The sequence below is a fragment of the Miniopterus schreibersii genome (genome assembly GCF_964146895.1).
Source record: "Miniopterus schreibersii genome assembly, chromosome: 10".
Lineage (NCBI taxonomy): Eukaryota > Metazoa > Chordata > Mammalia > Chiroptera > Miniopteridae > Miniopterus > Miniopterus schreibersii.
In genome coordinates, this window is record NC_138110.1 from 14,210,626 (window position 1) to 14,235,918 (window position 25,293).

At 44.0% G+C, this 25,293-nt stretch overlaps 1 protein-coding gene across 14 annotated transcripts in view; it reads right to left on the bottom strand.

Annotated features, from left to right (window-relative positions):
• ZNF532 (zinc finger protein 532) overlaps positions 1-23,570 on the bottom strand; it is a 93,696-nt gene extending 70,126 nt beyond the window's left edge. For 3 of the 14 annotated variants that reach the window (XM_081149356.1, XM_081149361.1, XM_081149351.1), the window contains exons 1-3: positions 22,528-22,804; positions 20,856-20,937; positions 20,656-20,723 (exon numbers count right to left, since the gene is read on the bottom strand). In XM_081149356.1, the coding sequence (XP_081005482.1) occupies positions 20,656-20,723; positions 20,856-20,869 (82 nt within the window). In that variant the 5' untranslated portion in view covers positions 20,870-20,937; positions 22,528-22,804. The other 11 variants (XM_081149358.1, XM_081149359.1, XM_081149360.1 and 8 more) reach the window with 11 other exon arrangements.
• Between the last annotated feature and the right edge of the window lie 1,723 nt (positions 23,571-25,293).

The following is a 25,293-nucleotide window of genomic DNA, read 5'->3' on the forward strand; positions in this document are numbered from 1 at the left end:
GAAATACCACCCTCAAGAAATGCATCTATTTGTTTACAGCCAATAAGGAGACACCACCCCAGAAGCAGAGATTATCAGGAATCCAGAAGATGCCTACCCCTCTGCAGAGGGCCAACGATGCCAGCTGGTGGGCCTCGCTAGACAATCCAACTGGGGCAATCCAATCTGGGTCAAACTTTACTGACACTTAACAAAGAAAGCCCAATGAGAGCCTCTGCTCACTAGCCCCTCGCCACAGGGATGAGGGGGAAGAAGGGAAAACTTCAGGCACAATTTCTTTGGGCTTTTCCTGTGGGATGTTAACTTTTCTTCAGGTCCCACAAGGTATTTCTTACGATTCCAACAGCCCCCAAAACCTTAACATTAACTTCTAAAATATTCCAGGTAGGGCACAGTATTAACCTAGGTAAAACTGCCAAAACATCTAGAAAAAATCAATAGGTTACTTCTGTTCATAAAACACTGGGGAGCACCTGCCAATTGAAGACTTAAGAGAATAGAAATAAAGTGGGGAAATGGAAGATCAACACTGTAGAAGAGGCAAATGATTATTAGTCCCTTAGGGAAGAACAAGGAGGGTAGTGATCTTAAAGCCTCCAAAGCTAATGCCCAGAACCAGCTGGGGTTCACTAGATTTCACAGTAAGAATACTGTTTGCACTTGTTTTATTATTTACACCCTTCCTAAACAGAGGAAAGTCTTTCTATGATGAAAATCACATACTTATACTTCTTTCCAAAAGCACTGAGAAGGATCAGGCAAATGATGAACACTAAGAACAAGACAACAGCAGTCTGCAAAGGTACTGGCTAGACAGAGATGGGCTATGGAGAGTCTCTTCCTTCCCTAAGTGGTCGGAATCGGAACCAGAGGAAATGGTTCTTCCATCTCACTAACAAAGACAGTAACAGAGCAAGGAAAAAGTCACAATAAACCCAATAATCATTTGGGGGGCTTTCCAGAAGGATCAGGATATTCTAGAACCACCCAAATGATCTGAGGTTAAGTAAAATCAGGCCACCATCCTACCCCACGCAATCAATGCTTAACACACAAGAAGCTTAGCCAAACTCTTTAAAGACAAACAAAATATCAAAGCCAACCATGTCACAGATAAGTTAGGTCTCCAAGCAGTTCTAGTAATATGAAGTAACAAGCACTTAGGTCCAAAAATGTATAGCTTCCCAATTATCTCCTGAAAGATAACCATTAACTTATTCCTAAGAAAAGATTCAGTAACGCACAGAAACTTCTATTATTTTTGTTTTCTTTGCAGTACAAATCAGAAACTGCTGATTTGATGATAACCTGGAATAACCAATTTGTTCTCAGTTTATTGACAAGCTTTTCTGAAGACTGTGTACTGAACACTACAGAAATGGTAGGTAGGCCAAGAACCCCAACATTTCATCCACCAGTAGCAGAACCTTGAGTCCTTCTGTTGTGTTCTGCTGCAGTAATGGCATCCCATCTCCTCTTTCTAGTTCAAGCCCCCATTCAAGGACCTTCCCGCCAATATAACCAAAATCTCTACGTGAACATTGCTACTCTATCAGAATCACTCTTTTCTTTTTTAAAAAATATTTAAACATACATTTTAGCCCAGGCAGCATGGCTCAGAGGTTGAACGTCGACCTGTGATCCAGGAGATCCCGGTTCAATTTCTGGTCATGGCACTTGCCCAGGTTGTGGGCTCGATCCCCAATAGGGGGCATGCAGGAGGCAAACGATCAATGACTCTCTCATCATTGATGTTTCTCTCTCTCTCTCGCCCCTTCTCTCTTCCTCTCTCTGAAATCAATAAAATAAAAAATCCACTTTTTAAAAAAATACATTTTATTTTTTTAATAACACTTTATTAAATTTATTGGGGTGACAATGGTTAATATGAGACTCACTCTTAACTTGAATGCCCAGGTAGCATCTTTGAAAAGAGCTTTATTTAGCCAACCGGCTGCCATTTAGTCAAAATATTTTTCATTCATGGATTTTAAACATTTTTATTATAAGAGTAGTATATGCTTTTTGCTAATACTCTAAACTCCAGAAGTATAAGCAACAGAAAGTAAGCCTCCTGAAAGCCCACTCATCAAAAGTAAGCTCTGATAACATTTGGGATATAGACTTCTAAATGCATACATAATCATAAATACATATACACATAAGTAATGTTAACATACTAGACTTTTTTACATTCAACAATGTATCACAGACATCTTCCTATGTCTATGCCATGTTTCCATCATGTCACAGACACATGTCCATGTTAATTCAACACATACAAGTGGAGAAGGCCTGGGGGTGTAGGGGCAGATGAGGGGTGGAAGGGATCAATGGGGGGGGGAAGGGGAGATATCTGTAATACTTTCAACAATAAAGATAAATTTTAAAAAGAGAGTACACTTTTAAATTTAGATTTTGATATTTTCCAAAGAAATTTTGCCAAAGCAAGAAACCAGAGACCTTCTCTTCCTTCAAGAATTCTTGCAAAAATAAGAACACGTCAAAAAAATAACCTTTAAGGCATACAGTGTTGAGTTTCATCCATTTGCTTTAAAATACTGAAGATACATTTTTAACTCATGATAAAATGAAAGATGAGAGAAACAGGGATATTAATCCATTTACTTGTGCTCTTAAGTCATAATAACCCTTATGTTTAACCTGTCTCAAATAGCTTCTGTCATTCCACCCATCAAAGAGACTACATATTCTTGATTTCACAGTAAACTAGGCTTGTTGCCTATGGATAACTTTTACCTATATTTTCCATATGCTTGATATTTCAGTTCTCTTTTACTTTCATTTCCCTAAGGAATCTTAGCATGAAGGAAATCTTATCTAAACAATAAATTACTTTCCCCAACTCAAGGCAAGTGTGAACCCAAAAGTTCAAGAAGGCAAAATGATTTCGGCTGGCACTTAATATCATATCATGCTAAGATGAAAAAGAAATTGGTGTGGTCAAAAAGAAGAAAAAGATCGACCAGAAAGACGTAGCTAGTCAACTTTCTAAGGTGACTTTAGTCAAACCTGTTATAAACAAATTCTCATTTTAAGTAACAAATCTTAAAACATGCAAAATCACAGATCAAAACCAAGTACAAGAAAACGTTTAACCCCATTTATATAATATAATATGTTTTACCTGCTGATTTAATGTTTGTAGGTACAAGGGTCCTAGGTCCCTCTATAAAGGAAGGAAGGAGCACCTTAGCTACTAGAAGGGATAGGTCCCAGGAAAGAGGGGAGGGGAAAGAAGGGGTAAAGAAGAGGGAATGCAGGGAAAGGGAGGAAACAGAACATGCATACAATGAGACATTCACATTTAAAACAGTGGTTGGTGAGAATAAAGGTAGTACTTGACATGTCATTCATATCATACTTTCTATTACATTTAAAATTTTTCAAAAAAGAGAGGGAGAGAAAGACTTCCTTTAACAGTACCATTCAGAATCATGGGGATTTAGCAAGCAGATACTCGATACCTCTGAAGGCCAAAAAAGTAATCAGAAGCCATTAAAAGGTAATAACCACCCTTTCCAGAAAAAGAGCAGAGGAGGCTGGAGCCCACAACACAGTAACTGCCCTCTGGGTAGAAGGAAAGCAAATGTTCAGACAACCTGGGTCAGAACAGCTAAGTACTGATGACTTAACTTTAGGGTTTCTTAAGCACCTTCTCCACTTCTGAAAAAATGTCCTTTTAAATAGAATGTTCCAGTTAATCTAAGTGCTGTTTTCCTAATAACTGGGTTTTATTTAAAAATGAAAAGATATACATGACGAGGCAAGTAAAAGTAATATGAAGGAAAGGTAAGATACAACATAGATAAATGTCATATGGTTCAAGAAAGACAACCTGATGGATTTAAGGAAACAGGGAGCCCAGCAGGGTCCAGTCACCTCCACCAGCTTACTCTCGAGCTTTTAACTCTTAGTGTTATGTAAATGGTGGGGAAGAAAGAAAGGAAAATCCAGGAGAAAATATGGTCCACAATATGCTGGGGGGCAGGGAGGAAAAGCGTGAAATCATATACATTCTCATTTTCAAAAAGAAAACAAAAATATCTGATTAGAAAACACGTGATGTTGAGCCATGACACAGTCCAGTCAAAGTGGTTCTTTACATTCACATAGTATCAACTGATTTAATATTTGATTTTCATTTGTAGTTTGCTAAAATGAATGACATGCAAGCTCCAAAAATGCCCAATTTTCTGCATTTTCATTTATTAATTTCCAGTAATAAATGAACTACCCAGGAGTTTTATCCTGAGTTAGCTTGTCCAAAATTAAATGTCCCATAAAGACTGTGTTTTATCATTCAAGTGACTAAATTCCCTTAAAATACACTGAATTTTCATAACTTAGGTCAGAGCATAATCCCAGAAAGTTCTTTAGAGAAGACCTAAAGTTTTCTGATTTCCGGGAGTACAGGGCACCCACAAAAGGCAATGAGAAGAGAGAACAGCAGGGCAGTAAGAGGCCATTTTTGAAAGCAAAGCACTAACCAAACAAAAAGCCCGTTTGTGGAGGGCTCCTTTACTTCCAGAGCCCCTGCTCAGAGGAACACCAATTTGCATGCAGTCTCTCCTCTGCCCTGAGGGACTCCCGGGTGAGGCCGCCTTCACAAAGCTGGCCACCTCGGTCACTTTCTCAGGACGCGGGGCTGACCGCCACTCCCGGGCTCGGCGCGGCTCTAGCATCTGGAAAGGGACTCGGGTTTGGAAGAGGGCACTCTCGCTAGTCCTGCAGGACACAGACGCTCCCGTGTGCTCCAGCTCAGGGGTCCTGCTTTGTTTTGTGGTTTTCTGGGGAGGCCCAGATGGAAGGGGATAGACAGGTCCACATGGCTGCAGCAACCAGACAGTTTATCTCTTCTTCCCCCACCAGACCCCACCACCCACCCATGACATGCAAGGTGCTGGCTGGATCGCCCTGTGACTATACCTGCATCAAACATACCCAAATTAAGCAACTCCAGTCATTCCGCATGACCACTGTTTTCTTTTTCTTGCTCCAGAGTAAAAATAGAACTGTGCTGACTTACCACCGGCGCTAAGGTTCTTGAGCTGCGGTATATCTACTTACTGAATACACAAAGCTTCCCAAAATACATGCCCCTTGTTTTTCTTTAGAAAGCAGGACGTAAATTTTGAAGGGCAGGACTGCCCTCAGGTTAGCATGTGAAAAGATGGCTCTGCTAAAAAAATTTAAACACATAAGTTACAGTTAACTAAAGCCCAGACCATTGCATGCAGACCTGAACAGCTGGCTGGGTTCTTCCTGCCCAGAGACTCCTCGCGCCCACACACTGTGTACTGGAATGAGCCGCTAACCCAGTTATCTGACTGTGTTCTCCCTAGGGGTGTCCTTCATTTCACCTCCAGGAATGCCTTTGGGAAGCAGGAAATCTCCCTGGGCTGACCATCTCCGCAGATATCTGGTTTGTGAGAGTGAAAAAGTGCTCAGGGCAGGGCTTGTCCAGGCCCCCCCTGAGTTTGCAGCTAATGAAAGAACACCTCCAGCTAAGGAGATTAGTACAGAAGTCTCTCTCCAACAGCAGCCCCACAGCCAATAAACTCTTCAAGGCCAGAAGGAAGAAACTTGCTCTTCCCTGAGTTACTCCAAAGAAAAAAGAGCAAGGGTCCATTTGCTCTATCTCAGGGCACAGGGGCAATGTTTTCAAGCAAAAAACCGAAACCTTCCAAAGTGAGGGGCATCTGTATAAAAATGTGTGGTACAGTTATCTGTAATACAGCAAAACACTGGGAAACATGTAAATGTCCACCAACAGGCAAATTAATAAATCAATTACACTACATTCCTTTTATTTTTTAATCCTCACCCAAGGATATTTTTTATATTGCTTTTTAGAGAGAGAAACATCAACGTGAGAGAGACACATCCATTGGTTGCGTCCTGCACTGCCCTGACAGGAGAAGGGGATCCTCAATCCAGGTAACGTGCCCTTGGCTGGAATCGAACCCCAGACTCCCGTCCGAGGGCTGACGCTCTAACCACTGAGCCAAACCGGCTAGAACAACTACATTCCTTTTTTTAATCGTGATAATATACATATAAAATTTACCATCTTAACCATTTTTAAGTGTACCGTTCCATTGTGTTAAGCACATTTACACTGTTTATACTACATCTTTTTATGGCATACTATTCAGTTGTTAAAAGTAAGGTAGAGCTATTACAGATACTGATGTGGAAAAATCAAGATACACCATTTAGGGCCCAGTCGGCGTGGCTCAGCGGCTGAACATCGACCTAGGATCCAGATCTCGGTTCAATTCCCAGTCAGGGCACATGCCCGGGTTGTGGGCTCGACCCCCAGTGGGGGGCATGCAGGAGGCAGCCGATCAATGACTCTCTCATCACTGATGTTTCTATCTCTCTCTCTCTCTCCCTTCCTCTCTCTGAAATCAATAAAGACATATTTAAAAAAAAAAAAAAAGATACACCATTTAGGGGGAAGAAATCAGGTCATAAAACAATATATGTGTGTGCGTACATTTTTTTAATTTTAATAAGCATATTGCATTTTTATATAGATACATAAAATATATATGTAAAATTCAGAGAAAGGCTTAGGATGCACATCAAACATTTTGAAAAGGGAAAAATATTTTTCAAAGTTCATCCACCTAAGTGTAGGTGTGCATTTTCAAAATCTGGTATCTACAGGGAAATAGATGGAAGTTTAAATTTCCTATGAACTTCAGGATAGTCAAAATCATCAATCTTGGCAATTCCGTCAAAGGTACTTTTGTACGAACTCTATTTCCCACTGGATAGACATTCTTTTAACTGAAAGACCCTTGTGCTGGAATTTACTAATTCGTCAATGAGAAATACTGAAAGGGTCAGGGCTAACCCTGTCACCATGAATAAACTTCAGGAAAATCCATTACAGCCTCTGCTTGAACTGGGCTATTCAAATAGTTTCACGATGAGAAAGCAAAAAAAAAAAAAAAAAAGGTCTAAATTCCTTCACTGTTGGATATAAACTGCCTCTTTTTCTTTTAATGAAGCATGTTTGGTGAATTCCAATATTTCAAAACTAAGAAATCACTTACTTATTCATCTAAATACAAAAAACAAAGGGTTCCCGGGTTAGGATGAAAACTCCTAGAGGGTTTAGAAGCATTCCTTAGGAATTTTATAAAGACCACACTTTTTAGTAGCATCTCTACAATTACAGCTTGAAGCAAATATAGATTTTCTAAATTAGAAGTGATATTTTGAGTACAAAAAGGGGGACTTCAAAGTAATTTTCCTTTGTCACCAGAATACCCTCTAAATGTCTGCACATAAATCCTAAATCCTGCACAAGGGTCTTCATCCCTGGAATGCTCCCATCGACCCAGCAGCTCTACTTTTTGCCATTTCCTTTCTCATTTTACCCGTAATTTTTCTTTGTTTTACATGCTAAATTTAAAATATGTGCAAACATTTTTGAGACTTCCAGCATCAGAAAACATGGAAGAGGAAACGAGTAGCTAAAGGCTCTGCTCCACTTCTGGGGGTTTAGTCAAAGGCGCTGCTTGCTTCCCTGGGAGGTCTTTCTTTGGGGATTTCACTCCCCAGTTTAGAAGTATTGTTCTTGCTCCAAAGCTTTTACACTATGGTTCTCAACTGGGGCGATTTTCCCCTCCACCGCCACTGACAATTAGCAAGGTGCAGAGACATCTTTGGTTGCCACAACTTGGCAAGGGGGGAGGGGTGACACCAGCATCTGGTGGGTTAGTGAGTGGAGGCCAAGGATACTGCTAAACCTCCTACAATGCATAGGACACCCCCATAACAACGAATTACTCAGCCCCAAATGTCAGTGTTGCTAAGGCTGAAAACCCTGCCCTAAGGACACCGACTTTCCCCTTGTCACCCTGTCCTCCTCCCACCAAGACCTAATGCTCCCAAATCACTATAAACCTGGTCCTTCATCATCCACACCAGAGCCTTCTAGCAGAGAGGTGGGTGCAAGTCACTGCTCCAGCTCACCACCCCTGCCCCCTACCCTGTTCCACCAACCAAGGTCGGGTGTGGACAAATGGGCTCCCCATATAATTATCACAACTCTTCTTATATTCCAAAATGAGGCCATGGCGTAATCACTAAGCAATTCTCACCAGATATCAATTTCACTTACAACATGTTTGGAATTACGAAATGTGGTACTTTCATCCATATATTATGACTAAGAGCATCCCCCAAAGTTATCATTCATAGTATGCCTACTGACTGTTGACCTAAAAATAAACTTATTTAAAAGTTCTCTTCCTGGGATAGAAAACAGAAAAACACAGAGAGAATTAATGACATCATTTCATCAATCAGTATGTTCTATTCAAAAGAGGAGAATGGAGGAAACGACCTCTCTCGTATTTCATTCATTTCATCCGAGACGAGCATCAGTTTGGAACAATGTTCACCCACCAATGTTCCCTCTGTTACTAAACTTCCCACCAAAAAGAGGGAAGAAGGGATTCTACAGTTTAGAAATTTGGGAAATGCTGGATTAAATACACACACACACACACACACACACACATATACACACACAACCTTCTTTTCTCCAGGCTTCTCTGAACTTCTGATGTGCATCTTCCTTTCAGGGATCCAGGCTGAGAGCACTACCCAAGCTTATTTGAGGCTGGAAGCTTTCGGGGTGAGACATCTCTGGGAGATACTTGAAACAGGAGCAAGAAAGTATCCTCCTTGAGAGATGGTAGTAGGAAACAGGAATGCTTCCTGGAGTAGGAGAGAGATGCTTCTTGCCCATATTTCTGAACTCTAACTCCATGTTTCTCCTGGTAGTTCCCTCCCCAGGGGCACCTCTGCATCAGCCCAAGGGAACAAATCCCCAAATATGGAAGAAGAACAATAAATAGGTATTTCTAAAGGGGCTCTGCCTTCACTTTGATGCCGTAAAACTGACCACAAAAACCTTGTTTGGCTGGTTCAGTGAGTACTGTCGAAAGGAAGCTATTTGTGTTGTGAAACACACGCACACAGTAGGCACACATACATGTGGTGAAGGAAGACAAATCAGGAAAGGGAGCAAGGTAGCTCTTAATGTTTACCTATTTTCAGTAGCCATGGCCACATCAGTGTCAAGGAGCAAGCAAGAAATCCCTCCTGGATGGTGACAACAGGGGAAATATTGGTTGACCCAGAAGCAGTGGCTATGAACCCCGAAGATATCTGAGGCTCTGCCAATGCCTGTAGGAATGACACCTGTAAACCACAGTGCACTGCAGTAGCTAAAAGCAGAGGCTCTGGAGTAAGACAAACTGGACTGAGTTCTGGTTCTTCCCTTGAAAAGTTACATGGTTCCAAGTAAGTTACTTAACTTCTTTAAGCTGGTCTTCTCCAGTAAAAAAATGGACATCGGGTCTACCTCATGGAGTTACTGTGAGGACTGAATAAAAACACCCAGGTAGGTGCTTACCACAGTACCTGGAATACAGTAAGTACTTATTAATGTGAGCTATTATAACATCAAGGTCAGCGGCAGGGTCCTAGATAGAGAGAGCCCTAGAAGAAATCAAGCCACAATGCTGATGCTCCTAAATAGGTGATGATACCAAGATAGGAGCCATCAGAATTCCCAGCAACTACACGAGGCAGTGACAAGCACTGTTCACTGAAGTGCCTCTTAGAGAAAGGCAGCCCGGCGAGGTCTCCTAAGATGCGGAACAAATGTGTCCTAGCCTCTACGGCCTGAAATTAGAGCACCGTGTAACCGAAGAACTTACAGCTAAATTTGAAACTCCAACAGAGGTCAACAATATCCTAATGCTCAAGATTAGAGGAACAGACATTTTTTTTTTAATTCTCTGAGTCATCTACATCAAAACCACTAAAGCATAATTATTATTACTCAACTGCTAAAATATGTGTTTAATCTTTCCCAAAATTAGCATTGGCCAGATAAACCAGACTTGCATATTTGCCAGAAGAATTACATATCTACGAGGAGCCTCAAACACACACACACACACACCCCTACCTATGAGAGGCCTCAAACACACATCTACGCATTCATTAGACACTGAACATTACACATGAACTATTCCTCTGGCAGTTTGGCCAAATTTCCTACCTCCAGTGTCTCAGTCCAATGCATTACTCAATCAACATTTGCTATGCAATAACAGAACAAATATTGAAATCTAAACATGGTTTTTGTGCTTTTGAGTAAATAGGAAAGAGAGAAAAGATCTCATTTCGTTTTTTTTAATCCTCACCTGAGGATATTTTTTCCATTGCTTTTGAGAGAGAGTGGAAGAGAGAGAGAGAGAGAGGAGGAGAGAGAAAGAGAGAGGGGGGAGAGGGAAAAAAACATTGATGTGAGAGACATCAATTGGTTGCCTCCTGCAAACACCCCAACTAGGGCCGGGGATAGAGCCTGCAACCAGGTACGTGCCCTTGGCTGGAATCGAACCCAGGACCCTTCAGTTCATGGGCCGACACACTAACCACTGAACAAAACTGACCAGGGAAAGATCCCATTTCTACACTCAAAAGAGCTCATACAGCCCTGGCCGGTGTGGGTCAGTTGGTTGGAGCATCATCCCATGCACTGAAGGGTCACGGGTTCGATTCACGATCAGGGCACATACCCAGGTTGTAAGTTTGATCCTGGTCGAGGTGCATACAGGAAGCAACTGATCCACGTTTCTCTCTCTCCCCCTCCCCCCCTCAAAATCAATTAAAAAAAAAAAAAAAGTGAGGATTAAAAAAAATGAGAATTTTTTTTTAAAGACCTCATATAGCCTGGCCAGCGTGGCTCAGTGGTTAAGCATTGACCTATGATCCAGGAGATTGCAGTTCGGTTCACAGTCAGGGCACATGCCTGGGTTGCAGGCTCAATCCCAGCGGGGGGCGTGCAGGAGACAGCCAATCAATGACTCTCTCATCATTGATGTTTCTCTCTCCCTCTCCCTTCCTCTCTCTCTGAAATCAATAAAAATATCTTTTTAAAAATAAATAAATAAATAAAAAGCTCATACACTTTGGCTACTATACTGAACAACAGTAAGAGGTACAGGCTTCAGGATCAGAAAGACCCAGGATGAATGCCAACCCCAACACACTGACTGGCAACCTAGCCTTGGCATACCTGTTCATCTCTCAGAGCCTCAAATTCCTCAGGTATAAAATGGGTTCAAATCACCCACTTGTCAGGGTTGCCGTGAGACCCAACTACTGAGAAATCAAGAATGGCTCGGAATACACAGTTTCCTTAGCTGCACTCTCCAGGGTGACCAAGTCACCCTTTAGCTAATCTTCCTTGAGACTCTTGTTTTTCCTCATTTCCTGGCCAAAATCTCTGTCCTAGCCAGAAAACTATGCTCAATGTCCTCTGCACATTTTCTTCTTGTGCCAAGTGTTCAACTTCTCCATCATTTCCCTCCTTTGATTATCTCTCTCTTTGTCAAGCTCTGTCCCTCTTCTTTTTCACAGCTCTACTCAAAATTTATCTTCATCAAAATTTCTACTTAGCCCTAGCCAGGTGGCTCAGTTGGTTGAAGAGTCATCCCATATACCAAAAGGTTGCGGGTTCAATTCCCAGTCATGGCACATACTAGGTTGCAGGTCCCATGCCTAGTTGGGGTTCATATAGGAGGCAACCCATCGATGTTTCTCTCTCACATTGATGTTTTTCTCTCTCTAACATATATATATATGTGTTATATATATATATGTTATATATATATATATATATATATATATATCCCCTCCATTGAGAATTTTTTTAAAAAATCTCATCTTATACTCAATCTTTCATTTCTTGTATTCTTCCCCCAACCTCTACCCTTAGAATCCATGTAAGCATGTCAGAAAACAGTATAAAAATTAAGGACACTAATTCAATTCACTTATGGGCAAGTAATTTTCCATCAATAATGAATTAAGGCAAAGCTACAGACCGCACTCCCAAAACAGTGTGGTCATACAGAAATTCTGTACTCTGGACTATAAGGAAAAGAGATGAAAGATAGGAGAAACCAAGGAAAATCCACTTACTGAAAAAACCAACAGTTGATCAACTATGTCACTTTCATATATGAACAAGAGTACATTCTATAAAAAGGCAGACTCCTCTTTCATTGCCTCCAGCTTGTTGAACTCAGCTAATAAACACATATAAATCATTCTCATTGCCTTTACTCATTCACTCAATGGCTGTGAGGATGTCTGAACAAAGCCAGCTACTAGATTTTGCTCTTACAATAACATCCTCCAGAAAGCATCCCATTGTAAAATAAAATGCCTTGACACCAGAGATAGCCAATTGCATTTGCCTATACTGACTCCCTCAGGGGGTGTCTCACAAGCCCACTGAAAACTGTCACCCAGCCCTAGGCGGTTTGCTCAGTGGTTAGAGAGCATCGGCCTGCAGACTGAAAGGTCCTGGATTCAATTCCAGTCAAGGGCACGTACCTCGGTGGCAGGCTCAGGCCTGGTCGGGGCTCATGCAGGAGGCAACCAATTGATGTGTCTCTCTCACGTCTCCCTCTCCCCCCACCCCCCGAAAAGCAATAGAAGAAATATCCTTGGGTGAGGATTTAAAAAAACCTGTCACCTACTTAGGGTTAGCGGGAACCCTGCCTTCCAAGCCACAGCTGACCAGGACCAATGAGATTTTGGGTCCTGAGGCTCAGAAGTGGGCCTGAAGAATACAAGTGATGTCTCCTAGTGGTTTAAATGAACACAGGCAAATAGTCAATAATATTGTAATCATTATGTATGGTGTCAGTTGGGTAGTGGAAATATCAGGGGAACACTTTGTAAAGTATGTGATTGTCTAACCACTACGCTGTACACCTGAAACTAATACAAAATAATGTTGAATGCAAACTGTAATTTTTTAAAAAATTAAAAAATAAAAATAAATAAAATATGTATGAGAAATAAGTAAATAAATAAGGATGTGGTGATATAAGGGCTGTGGGACAGCCATATGCACAGGAAAGGGAACACAGTTCCACTAAGGGAGAGGCACAGAGACAACCTAGGTCATGTGGCCCTGTAAGGAACAAAGTAAGCTGAGTGCAAGATGATGTCTGAGTTCTAGCTTCAGGTCCTTGTGGCATTCCAACATGTAATCAATATAAAAATCTATTAACGAGATATTTTACAATCTGGTTTTTGTATACGTCTTCAAAACCTCGCTTGTGTTTTATGCTTACAGCTCATCTCAATAAGGAGCAGCCACATTGCAACTGCCCCACAGCCCTATGAGGCTAGTGCCTACCATACTGGACAGAGGAGTTCTAGACACAAAATAATTCCTCCTAGATCCCTTGCACACCTTCTGCACTCAATCTTCTATCACCACCAAATCCCAGTGAGCAAGATATGAGTGAGTGATCAATGTCGAGCAAACGTGGGAAGCAAAGTACGAGGGAAAAGGGACAGATAAAGGCATTGGCCAACCTGCCATACTTTCACAATCGAGTTGTCTGTTTTTAAAAACTCCAATCAACATATATTACACCAAGAGACAGACAATGTTGACTACAGCCACTCGCTGGGCTGAATTTTTCTAAAAGCAAAAACCACTGAAGTATAAGATTATAACTACAAAATTTATGCAAGATTTTCCCCCTATAAATCAAAGTACAGCCAAGAAGGAACGAGTATGTAACCTCCTGCCCACATTTCACCCACTTTTAACCAGATACAGGGCAGCTGTAACTGAAGACCTTACAGACAAGGCAGGAGACACTCATTGTATGTGTTTTTATGATGCGCAAAAAAAAAAAAAATCCACTTATAAATGTGATCAAAGGAAGGCCAGGAGAAACAACACACTCCTAGACAGAAAGAAAAAAGAATGTTTGGCAAAAGCCCTTTCCCAAAAACGGTGCTGCAGAAGACAGAATAGCTAAGTTTTACAGAGGGCTTACCACGTGCCAGGTACTCAGCTGAACACTTTTATATGCATTTAATCCTAATAAAAACCCTCAAGAAAAGTATGGCTTAGAATTTAAGTAACTTGCTCAAGGTCCCATAGCTAGTCAGAGATAAAATACAGGTTTTGTTTCATTGAGGGCTAGGCAAAGACAACTGAAAATCTCCACGGTCTTACCCCCCCCGCCCCCTCCCCGATTTAACTACAACACTAGGTGTAATCAGTTCTCAAGCTACAAACCTCAAACTATCTCTCCCACTCTCGCTATGTTAAATCAGCAAAAGTGTTAAGGACCAGATAATCGATGAGTACCTATCCATGTGAGGCTTAATTTGAATAACTCATGGTTTCAGGTTCACATGATATAAAAATTATAAATATAAGCTGACTTATATACCATCGAAATACGTATGATAAATTTTGGAAGGCAGAAGAGAAAGTAATGATGCAACAGCCTTAGACTGGGAGCCCAGACTCCTGGGTTCTAGTTCCAAACCCATTACTAAACACAGGATGACCCCCCTTCCCCTCCACCCCAACGTGGGCTCACTGTAGAATGAGGAGATCACTGTAAACATTTGCATTTTCTAACCTAATAAGTTTTCCAGCAATCTAATTCTTACCATACAGATCCCTAAAAAGAATTCGGTCCTCACAGAAGAAAACTATCAAAATCAATATCCATCACTAGACTCTGAGTCAGCCTTTGGAAAGCAGGTTTATGTTCCAATAGGAAAAGCCTGAGTTGAGAAAACATTCAAGAACTACACCACCTTGATTTTATCTTTTGGTCTCTATAAATCCTTCAAGATGTCTGGAATCTCTAATTATGTAAAGTTGTAATAATATTTGACTGCAAACAAAACAATACCAAGCCTGCTGTTTTGGGCCCTAAACACAACCAACTAGAGGCTACTTGTTTGGGACAGCTAAAAAGACCAGAAAAATTAATTAATTAATTAAAAATTTAAAAAGACCAGTTTGTCTCCAGGTTTAGATTAAGCAGGATTTGCTCACACACCTCATTCTTAAACAGAATTTAGAACTTCCCGTCTACAGAAAATGGCTCAAAGAATTCTTGAACCTATGTTTGTTTATTGTTGAAACAAAAGATTTTTCTCAACACCACTTTCAATTTACTTCAATTTTCTCACCCCTTTCAAAAAATAAACAAAACAAAAAATATCTGTTCTCCCTTCCAACTGGTATCCTCATCCTAGTCCGGATAAAAATGTCTGTCTTTTCAACACGCTATTTCTAGCACCGTCTCTGGCGTAGATACAGATTCTCTCTACGTGATGACTCAAGTCAGGAAAATCTGGCTAATTACAAGGGCCCTTACTGGGACTCTAACTTCTCCACCACATATTCTCTCCTCGACCATCCGCCACTTCGAACCTGAACGTCATCAGTGCTGCTTAGCACTTACCTGTGCCCTCTCTCAAACTCCTCCCTCTTGCCTCCACATACCTAAACACCTTCCATGGCTCGCCCATGTCCACCAATTGTGCTCCCCCAAGGCAGAATAGCCTGGTGGAGAGGAGCAAGCTTCAAATCCTGCCTCTACTACCACTTATGAGCTGGCAGACCGTGGCCAGGATCTTGGTCTCAGTTTCCCCACTGGCACCACGGGGATAACAGTACACAGTTCACCTCACGGTTTCAGTATAAATGATAGAACATATGGAAAGGCCTACCATGATGGACTGCAGTGTCTGTGGGTATTAGCTACTGATATTTTCTGCCTGTCTGGGAATGTTTGGCCCTCCAACTTCCTGAAGCATGCATCTTAAGTTCTTCGGAGACCCCCCCTACTTCACTTATGGTTTTTACTATGTAAACCATTATCGTATAGGACCCCAAACTCAACCCTTTTTCCACCTTTTTTCTATCATCTCTAGTCTATGCTAATTCCTCCCAATCTAGACCTCCATCGCAATCAGATCTGAGAGGCAAAGGACACCCCCACGGGCAACTCAACCCAAACTTGAACTCACCGTATCAAGCCCCTCCACCTCCACCGTCCAAATCTATTCTGCCTTCTAAATTCAGGATCTCAGAGACATAAACAACCAGCGGAAAGTAACCTCCGAGAGCCTCTATGCACTTCCTCCGCCATCCCCCATATCTCATCGGGTACCACCATACGCACGCCTGCCCCCGGGAGCAGTCATCACCTACACTCTGTCCGCACTGCAATGCCTTGGATCAGGTCCTGGTCTTTTCTCCTGGATTCTGCACTGATCCCATCATTTGACCTCCCTGCCTCCAGCCTGAACAGCCTCCATTCCATTGTCCCGGCCACTATCCCGGGACCTGTCACCAAAAGCAAGTCTTTGTGCCTATACTGCTTTCACAAGGGAGTCCACACGCAAATGGACTAGATGGAATGACCTTCGGAAGTGTGGCTTTGACTGCCTCCTAAGCTTCCTCTATTCTCCCCCACCACTCCCTCCCAAACCCCTGGCAACACCAGGCTCCCTCTGACCTTGCACACGTGCTCCACCGGACTCTCATTCTTCCCCCAAGTCTTTGCCTGCCTTACATATTCTTACTGGCCTTTCACAGTTCAGCTCAGAGGCCACCTCTTCAAGGGCTCTTCTCTGGACACAAGGCACTGGGTGAACCATTCACATTCCTGTCATAGCATCTGTAGGCTACTTCCCACTAACTTTTCTCTGGATTCCTTTCCCTTGGCTTTCCCAGTGCCCAGCACAACATGTGGCACCTAGTAAACACTAAGCATCTGTTAAGTAGATGAAATAATCCCCAATTTAACATCACTCCCCACTTCTCTAGGCTCTCCCCCTCTCATCACCATAACCTCCGTCTACCTGTTCTTCCCGATCCTGAACACTATTTTAGCCTCTAAAAAAAGAATCTGCCTCCAAAATCTATCTCCTTCAATGCTTTGATATTGCTTAAGTATTTTCACTTCCTTAAAAGGCATAAGAGCTGAATAATAACTTCAAATATTAAAACAGCACCAATATTTTGGCAGTCAATAAATCAGACAAATTATAATTAAGTTGTTTGCACAACTAAGATTTCAACAAAGATCTTTGGTACCACTTTCCAAAATTTTGATTCTATTATTGTTTGGTGATTTACTGAACCTGAAGACAAATGCAAAAATTAAACTGCCAAATGTTTCTGAAGAGATTAAAAATAACTGCTGTAGGAAACAAAGGAGATTTTACCACTAGCAGTTTTTTGTTTCCACTTTTGGCTAATTCCTATTAGTTCTGGGTTATAAAGCATGTCATCCTGTTAGTGAGTGGTCTATTATCACGATCATCTCTCATGTGTCTTTAGATAATGTTCCTACACTCTTCTACTTGAGAAGTCTTAACTGCCACTGACAAGACTTGATCTTTTTTTGTGCGAGCTATGACGAGCTGAATTCATTTTCACTGAAACTTCTAATTCTCAGGTACTTACCATACAACCCAGCCATCCCACTCCGAAGTATTTACCAAAGAGACATAAGAACTTATGTTCAAACAAAACAGCAGCTTTGTTCACAATCTCCAAAAACAGGAAAAAACCTACTGTCATTCAACTGGTGAATGGAGAAAAAGCTGAGGTACATCCATACAGTGGCCTACAACTTGGCAATAAAGAGGAACCATGTATGGATACATACAGTAATATGGATGAATCTCAAATATTTGTATGACATTCTGGAAAAGACATAGATTCAGGAACAGAACTATGTGGCTGAGAGGAGGCTGGGGTGGGGATAAGAGTCTGACTGCAAAGGGAAAACAGGAAAATTCTGGGGACAATGGAACTATTCCTTATTGATGGACTGTGGTGGCGGATACAACACAGTGCAATACGTTTGTCAAACCCAGAGAACTGTACACCACAGAGTAAATTTTACTGTATGTCAATTTAAAAATTTTTTTATTAATTATTTAATCATAGCTCGGTTAAAGATCATCCCCTAAATATAATTAACACAAAGCTGTAGTGGATTTCCTTCATGTTTAGAGTAGCTGCTGTTATTGTTTTGTTGTTACTGAACTGTATTAATTAAGAAAAGATTTTGGTGCAATGAGGCAGAAGTAACCCCAGATCTTTTCCAGATACTTCCAGTTTCCCTTGTATTGGCAACCTCTGCCCCAGCCGTGCACAGCCAGGTGGAGTTCTACCAAGGACATGGGGAAGGTTATTCAAAATCAACAGAAGACAGACTATGCCCCACAGCAATGCCCAAGAAAGCATTTCACGGGAAGAAATAAAGGGGTTGGGAGACTAGAAATCCTAAAATTCTAACCCCTCCTGGTGAAACGTATAAGCAGAAAATGCCATTCCCCTGTTGGATGCCTCCTTCCTAGACCCTCCTTTAAAAAGGAGTCAAGGTGGGTGGGGGTGGGGAATCTCTTTGTGACAAAAGAGAGCTAGCAAAGGCCTCCAGAACCAGAAGGCTGAGTTCTAAAAGCCCTGGATCCCATGTTCCTTCACATGGAAAACATGATTCTAAGTAGGCTAATGACAAAAACAAGCAAAGGTTCAACAGCCAGTGACACTTTCTTTCCAGTGTACCCTCTTCAGCCAAACCCACGCATTCCTCTCCTCCAGAGGAGATGGCCGCCTTGGGGACTGCTGCAGGCAATCCCGACCAGGCCCTGGGCTCCGGGCTCCAGGTGTGGCTGCCTCCAAGGCAACAGGGACAGCAACACGCAGGCCTCGGCCTCAAGTATAGACGCCATCCTGTTCCCTCCTGGCTCTTCCAGGAAAGCGAATGCTAATGCTGTGGCTGTTCTGCACAGTCACATTCACATTCCCAAGCCGGGAACACTCTGATCCTCTCTCCCGGGGACCTGAGCTGCCACATTGTTACACCTCAGCAGGAGCTCGCCACCTGAGACAGACCTCCATCCAAGATGAGCTCCCTGATTGCCGCCCTGGAGAACCAGCTCTCCAACCTCACACGGCATCTGCAGCTGGAAAGACCGGCCTAAATGCAAAACAAATGCTATTTTCCAGGAGCCTTCTGGGGGAGGGGGAGGAACAAAGCTAAAAGCCACAGACAGAGTAAACCAGAACATTCTGTGACATGCAATGCTTTACAAAAAGGGCTTTTAGACATATTACCAAGAAAGAGTCCGTGTAAGGGGTCAGCTGTCAAAGTTACATAAAAATCACTGGCTTTCTAAAGACAGGAGTGAAGGACTAAATTATAAAACAGCTTATTGTAGCAGCTAATTAAGGTTTATCATATTAGCCATCTGAGTTTTAGTTGGCACCAAAAAAGCAGGAGAAGCACATCGTGCAACATGGACCAGGATCTGCTTTGCAAGCAGATTTCTGCCCACACTCAGACACAGCACCTCTGGCAGTCCAAACCATTGCAGAATTGAAAACCAATTTCAGCACAGTGATTTGTAAAGAATTTTGTTCCATCACATAAGCTATTTACTGGTCTATCAGTCTGAGATTACATTTATCTCTATTAAATACTACACAAAGTGCTCTGAACTGACCATGCACTCCTGTTTCCCTTTGCCTGTTTTCTCACAAACTGGAAGCTCTGCAAGTGTACGAAAAAATTTTGAACAACAAAAACCCTTGCATACTTGACACCCTCCAGGGCAGATATTCTGCCCACAAACTGCCAGCACACAACCCATTCTAAGATCCTCGGCATTTCTGAAAAGATTCTGCTCTGCTAACCGCAAAGAGGAACAAAATACCCTCTTCAAAGTAGGGGAGGAATTTATTTTCAATCATGTCTTGTATGGGCTCCCCTTGACTGTACGTTTACCAAACCAGAAGACGGAACCAGTTCTATCTGTTGATGACATCATATTGGATGTGATTCTGGAGCTGCTGGTTTCCTGTTTGGGGAAGTGGAAGTTCTTTTCACAAGGAACCCCAAGGCAAAATGTTTAGTGTTCCCCTGTAAGCTCTCACTGCCTTTGTTCTTCACTTGGCTACACTCATTCCTGCTTTCTTCTCTTTCTCCAAAACCTCTGCTTCTGGAGGGTGCGTAAAAATGCCAGCTCAAATCTAACTGCCATCTCTTAAGGCATTAGACATTTTCTGCATCCACTGCTGCAAAGCTTTGAGTTAACAGGCATCTTTTCACAGATGAAGCCAGAATACCGGCTTTCCTCCTGGTATTGCATTAGGATTCCACATTAAAATGTATGCCACAAATAATCCAATGGCAAACTCACCGTCAACAGCCCCCAAAATCAATAAAAGCCATTCCACCACTTGACTCGGAGTGAAAAACCTTTCAGGTTAACAGAAAGCAAGGTAAAAGGTGACGAATGAACAAAAGGCAAATCTACCTTCAGACTTCTCAAATCCCAAAAAGGTGGCAAGGCTGCCTCAATTTGGCGAAGTCCTTCCCTTTTTTGTAATCATTGGGAAAATGCTACATGTGTGCTGCTTTAGTCTTATGCAAAACAGTGCATTCTCCACAAGGCCCTGCCGCCTAACATCCTCTAAACTTGCTTCTTTTTCCAGGCCTGAATCTTCTAAATGACTAGACACATGTGATTTAGTGAAGTCATTCTGATTTCGCCTGGATAGAAATACCATCATAAAGTCGCTCTAATCCCATTAAACATGGATAACATTGAGTATTTTCTTCTCCACCTAGAACCCGATATTATTTCCAGGGTACCAATCCACTGTCAGTCTGTGTCTGAATGGATCTTCAAATAAATACTTAAATTCATGCTCAAAATATCATATCTCACCTTGTGAACCTTGACCTTTGGGAAAGACTTTGGACCAGTGTTCAGTTACTGTCACACAGTGGCATTCTCTGCAAACATGAAAGGGTTAAAAGCAGCCCGTCAACAGGCCTACAAGGAAAGGAAAAAAAAAAAGACAGCATGTATGCCTTACAGCATCACTGAAAAGCATTTATGCTCATTTTCTAGAACAATACTGTTACCTTTTGGCCTTCATAATAGTCAGAAGTATCCCCAACACCCTTTAGTAGCTTCTAAAAGGAAAAGCACAAAACAGAACATACCCTGCAAGAGAGAGAAAAAAAAAAGAAAAAGAAAAAAAAGCATGCAAAGTAGCAATCTCCAGCAACAAACAAACTACCATTACAAATCCATCAGTTCATTTTGGTTTGGTTTTGCTAAAAACAAGAGAGAGAAAGAGAGAGAGAAGAAACTGCATACACCAAGTGTCCCCACCCTGGCAAGTCACATTTTTTTTTCTCTCTCTCTCTCTTTAATATGGGTCATAAATCTCAGCTCCTTGTCCATCCCTTAAGCAAAAGAAAAAGGCAGGAAAAGCCCAAGTCATCTCAGACCTTGCAAACCTGCACAGTTTTCCCCCATCTTCTCTGCACAGAATCTTTCAGGACTCCATTAGTCACATACCAGTGCTGTGTGGTGTCTAAGTGTGCATTCACATACTGTGTTGGGATGGTACCTTCCTGCAAGCTCCTCTGCTTTTGGCTGCCATGAAGGGAGGAAGCTGCTATCCCACTGTAGTAGCTCAGTGACTGCATTGTGTTCAGGAGCTGATCTGCCTCAAACCAGTTTCAGCCGGTTCTGGTCACCCTACATAAAAAAGCTATGGCAACCCTCGCCGAGTTGCCAACAAGTCCCTGAAAATCATCAGCCCGGGGGGATCTCGCTGGGGGGCTGCCTTTCCCTCTGAGGTCTTCCTGAGGAGGGGCAAGGTCATCGTGTGTCCCCCACCACCGCACAAGCACACAGCCTTGGAAATGCCCACCTCACCAGCACCCCAGAGCCCCTTGAGGGCCCATCCCCCCGCCCCTCCACCCGAAAGCCCACCGCAGACACTGTTGCCCCCTCCTTCTCCTTCCCCCACTTACCTCCCACAACCTGGCTCAGATCTTTGTGTACGTGTGTGTCAGTGTGTGTTCCCTGTGTTGGTGGCTGACAAAGAGCCCCCAAGAAAGCAATCTATGTGTGTCTGCTCACACGGGATGCGCTGGCTGCGGGAGCCGGCCTCGGCCTCCTGGCTGAGTGGTGCTGGCTTGTTGACCAGGCTCCTCTCTGCCTGTCACCCCCACCCCACCCAGCCCCCTCCTCCCGTCCCTCGCTCTCTCCCAGCCCTGTCACCACCACCAGCAGCCCCCCCAGTCTCCTCCTCCTCCGACCTTCTCTTCTTTCAAGCACCTGGGGGGAGAAGTCCAAATCCCTTCACCTCGGGGGCAGAACACTAGAGATGCCTGGGGTGGGGGTGGGGGGCAGGCGAAGGGGCAGTGGGAAAGAGGGGCGCAGAGGCCTCTAAAAATCCTCTGTGCACAGCCAGCGCTGGAGGGGGAGGAGGCGAGCTCCCGAGCCCACGTGGCCCCCCTCTCTGAACCTGTGGGGCCTAGCAACGCCGGCTCGTCCTCGGCCCCCCAAGAAAGCTGGCCGGGCGCGAAGGCCAGCCGTCCCCAAGGCCAGGGTGGGACAGGCCCCTGCGGCCGAGCGCGCGGGCCTGAGCCTCACACGCTCCTCCCGAGCCGCGGGGTGGCACGAGGGGCCGCGCCCCCACCTCGCCCCGGCGCCCACCCGCGCGCCCCGTCCTCCACGGCCCTGCGCCCCTCGCTCGCGCGGCCGCTCGGGCCCCCGCCCCCCCGGGCGCACACCCACCCCCTTCCCGGGTTGGCCTTCGCAGCGGTCAAGCCCGGGCGTCTGGGCCGCAGCTCGGATGACCTTTGTTCAGCGCGGCGCCGCCGGCTGCTGCTGCTGTGGCTGCTGCTGCTGCTGTCGTCGTAGCGGCGGCGGCGGCGGCGGCTTCCATGTTACGGGCGTGTCATCCGCATCCCCGCCGCCGGGGTCTGTGTGTGCGTGTGCGGCGGAGCGGCCTCGCGCCGCAGCTGCCGCCGCCTCCCGGCTCCCGGCCGCCCCGCCGCCGCCACCGCCACCGCCACCGCCACCGCCGCCGCGGCCTCGCCGTGCGCCCGGCCCGGGCCCCGCGCCTCCCGGGCGCCGCGCTCTAGGCCGCGCGCGCGGCGGCGGCGGCGGGACGGCCCGCCTGGCCGGGGCCTAGGGCCGGGGGTGCGGGCCCTGCGGCGGTGGCTCGGCCGGAGCGGCGAGCGAACAAAAGGGAGCGCGGGAGAGGGGGAGGGGGCGGCCGGTGGGGGAAGGGAGGACTCGGGAGCGGGAGCGGGAGCGCGAAGCCCCGCGGCCGGCGGGCGCCCCGGTGCCGCCGCCGCCGATGCGAGAGGAGCCCCGCGGACCTGCCAAGTCTCGCCCATCTGGGGCCGCCGGCGTGCAGCTTCGCCCCGGAGAGCGGGTGGTGGTGGTGGTGAGGGGATGGAGGGAGGGCTGCTTTTTTTTCAAACGACATTTCAGGCTCGCACCCAGTCCTTGCCATGGCCCCAAGCCGCGACTTACTCGAGTGGAAGGAAGCAAGGCCTCGCCAGAGAGGGTTGAGAAGGACCGTGAGCCCCTACCCGGGATCTTGAAGCCAAGGTGGTGTGCTGTTGTCCTCGGAATGGTGGCAAATAAGTAAGAAGAGAGCACGCTATCTTCAGATAAATTCAGTCGGAAACTCTGCCTGGAGGTGGAAGAAGGGGCTCTCTTCGCTGAGTTTGTGGTTTGGAGCCCTTTTCGCCTTAAACTGAGCCACAAAAGAATGGAAGACACCCCCTGGGGTGGGGAGAAAAGCCCTGGTGTAAAAGACACACGTTTTTGCTTTCAGAGAAAAAGCCACTGGGGCCAAATTGAAACATGGCATGTTCAGTTCATGTAGTTTTTTTCTTTTTTTTTTTTTTTTTAATGGGGGAATGATATTGAGTAAACAAGATGTAATAGCTAGGTCTTTAAATTCAAGAAGGGAGGTGGGATACAAAGGTAACAAGCACATATTGTGCATACAGCAGGTGGTCGTAGCCTACAGAACACAAAAGGATACATATGCAATATATAAACCCCGTAAAGCCCACAAAGGTGTAGAATCGTCAACACATCCGACTGAGACAATATATATTACCACCACGTCAGGTATGCTATTTATCCAGCCCTGTGCCCTGGTTCCTACATGCTTCACAGACCTGCACTCATTGGAGAGGTCTTTTAAAACGAGAGAGAAACCCCCCCTGTCAAGCTAATTGTGCATACCCTAGAAATAGTACAAAATACAAGGATAGAAAAAAAATGTCACCATAACCTCTTCAAAAGGCTCACTCCTGCTGCAGTGAAAACTCCCAGCCTAGGGAGCGTCGTTGTGTTTTATTTTAAATTAGATTAATTGCCTAATATTTGCAAAGTGTTGGGAAGTTGGTCTTTTTAAATCTCAGTGTGCCTCTCCTTTGCATTAGCTTCCATTGAGGAAGCCATTGTTCTGTTATGGGGACACGGTGTGATGTAAATTGAAGTAGCATTTTTGCTATTTAAGGCTTTTCATGTAAATGAACCAAATGATTGTCTCACGGAAGAGCTGTTCGTCTTTCATTCCAAACGGCAAATTGTTTGGAGGTGCACGTAAAATTGGGACAACATATTTCCACGTGTTTAGAAAGACCTATTGTAATCTGCAAATTTGGCCAGCCACGGCCTCACATTTATCACTGTTACAAGATGATGAAATTGAAACTCATCTTTAAGCCTGAAAACGGTGCCAGTTCTCTGTGGGTTGAGTTTCAGCTTTACCTGGGCTTGATTTCATTTGAAAGGAGGCCTTTTTCTTCTCCTAAAAGTGGGCCCTTATTAATATGCATGTGAAAACATTACATGCATTGAATAGTATCCAAACACCTGCATATCGGAAATCTTGATAACGCTACACATAGTACAATATATGGAATTTCATAATAGGCATACCAGAGTAAATCCTAGGTTTCCTAGATTTGGAATCTTTGTTTACTTCAAATGCCGTCTTGCCCCTCCCCCATTCCTTTCTCTTAGGAGTTGAAAGCACAGCACAGCAGTGTTTGAATGGTCAGAATCGCTCTAAAGTCTGGAATGCTTATAAAGTGCCTTGGGTGTAGAACTGCCTCGTGGCTTCATAATGCCAAATACTTTGTGAGCAGAGCTTTGTACAAAGCCCAGTGTTTTGGTCAAGCCTCGGCTGGAGGAAATTAGTTTGAAAACACAATTCATCATTTGCACAAACGGCAACAGATAACATTGCATCTGCTTTTAAAAACTATAAACAACCCAAAGTAAAAGATCGTTTCTTGTAAATTATCTCCGTTCTATGCTTACAAAGAGGATTTTGGAAAAACCTCTCTGCCAGGTAGACCGATAGTTAAAAGCAAAGCACCCATCTTAGTCCATTCGATGAAATCATTCAATTTCCCAGCAGAAAAAACAAATTTTAGTGTACGATTTTTTTAAAAATGATACTACCTCTCTTCCCCAAAGAAGCAGTACAAACGGTCCTTCTATTATTCTACATATGTAAGGCTGTTG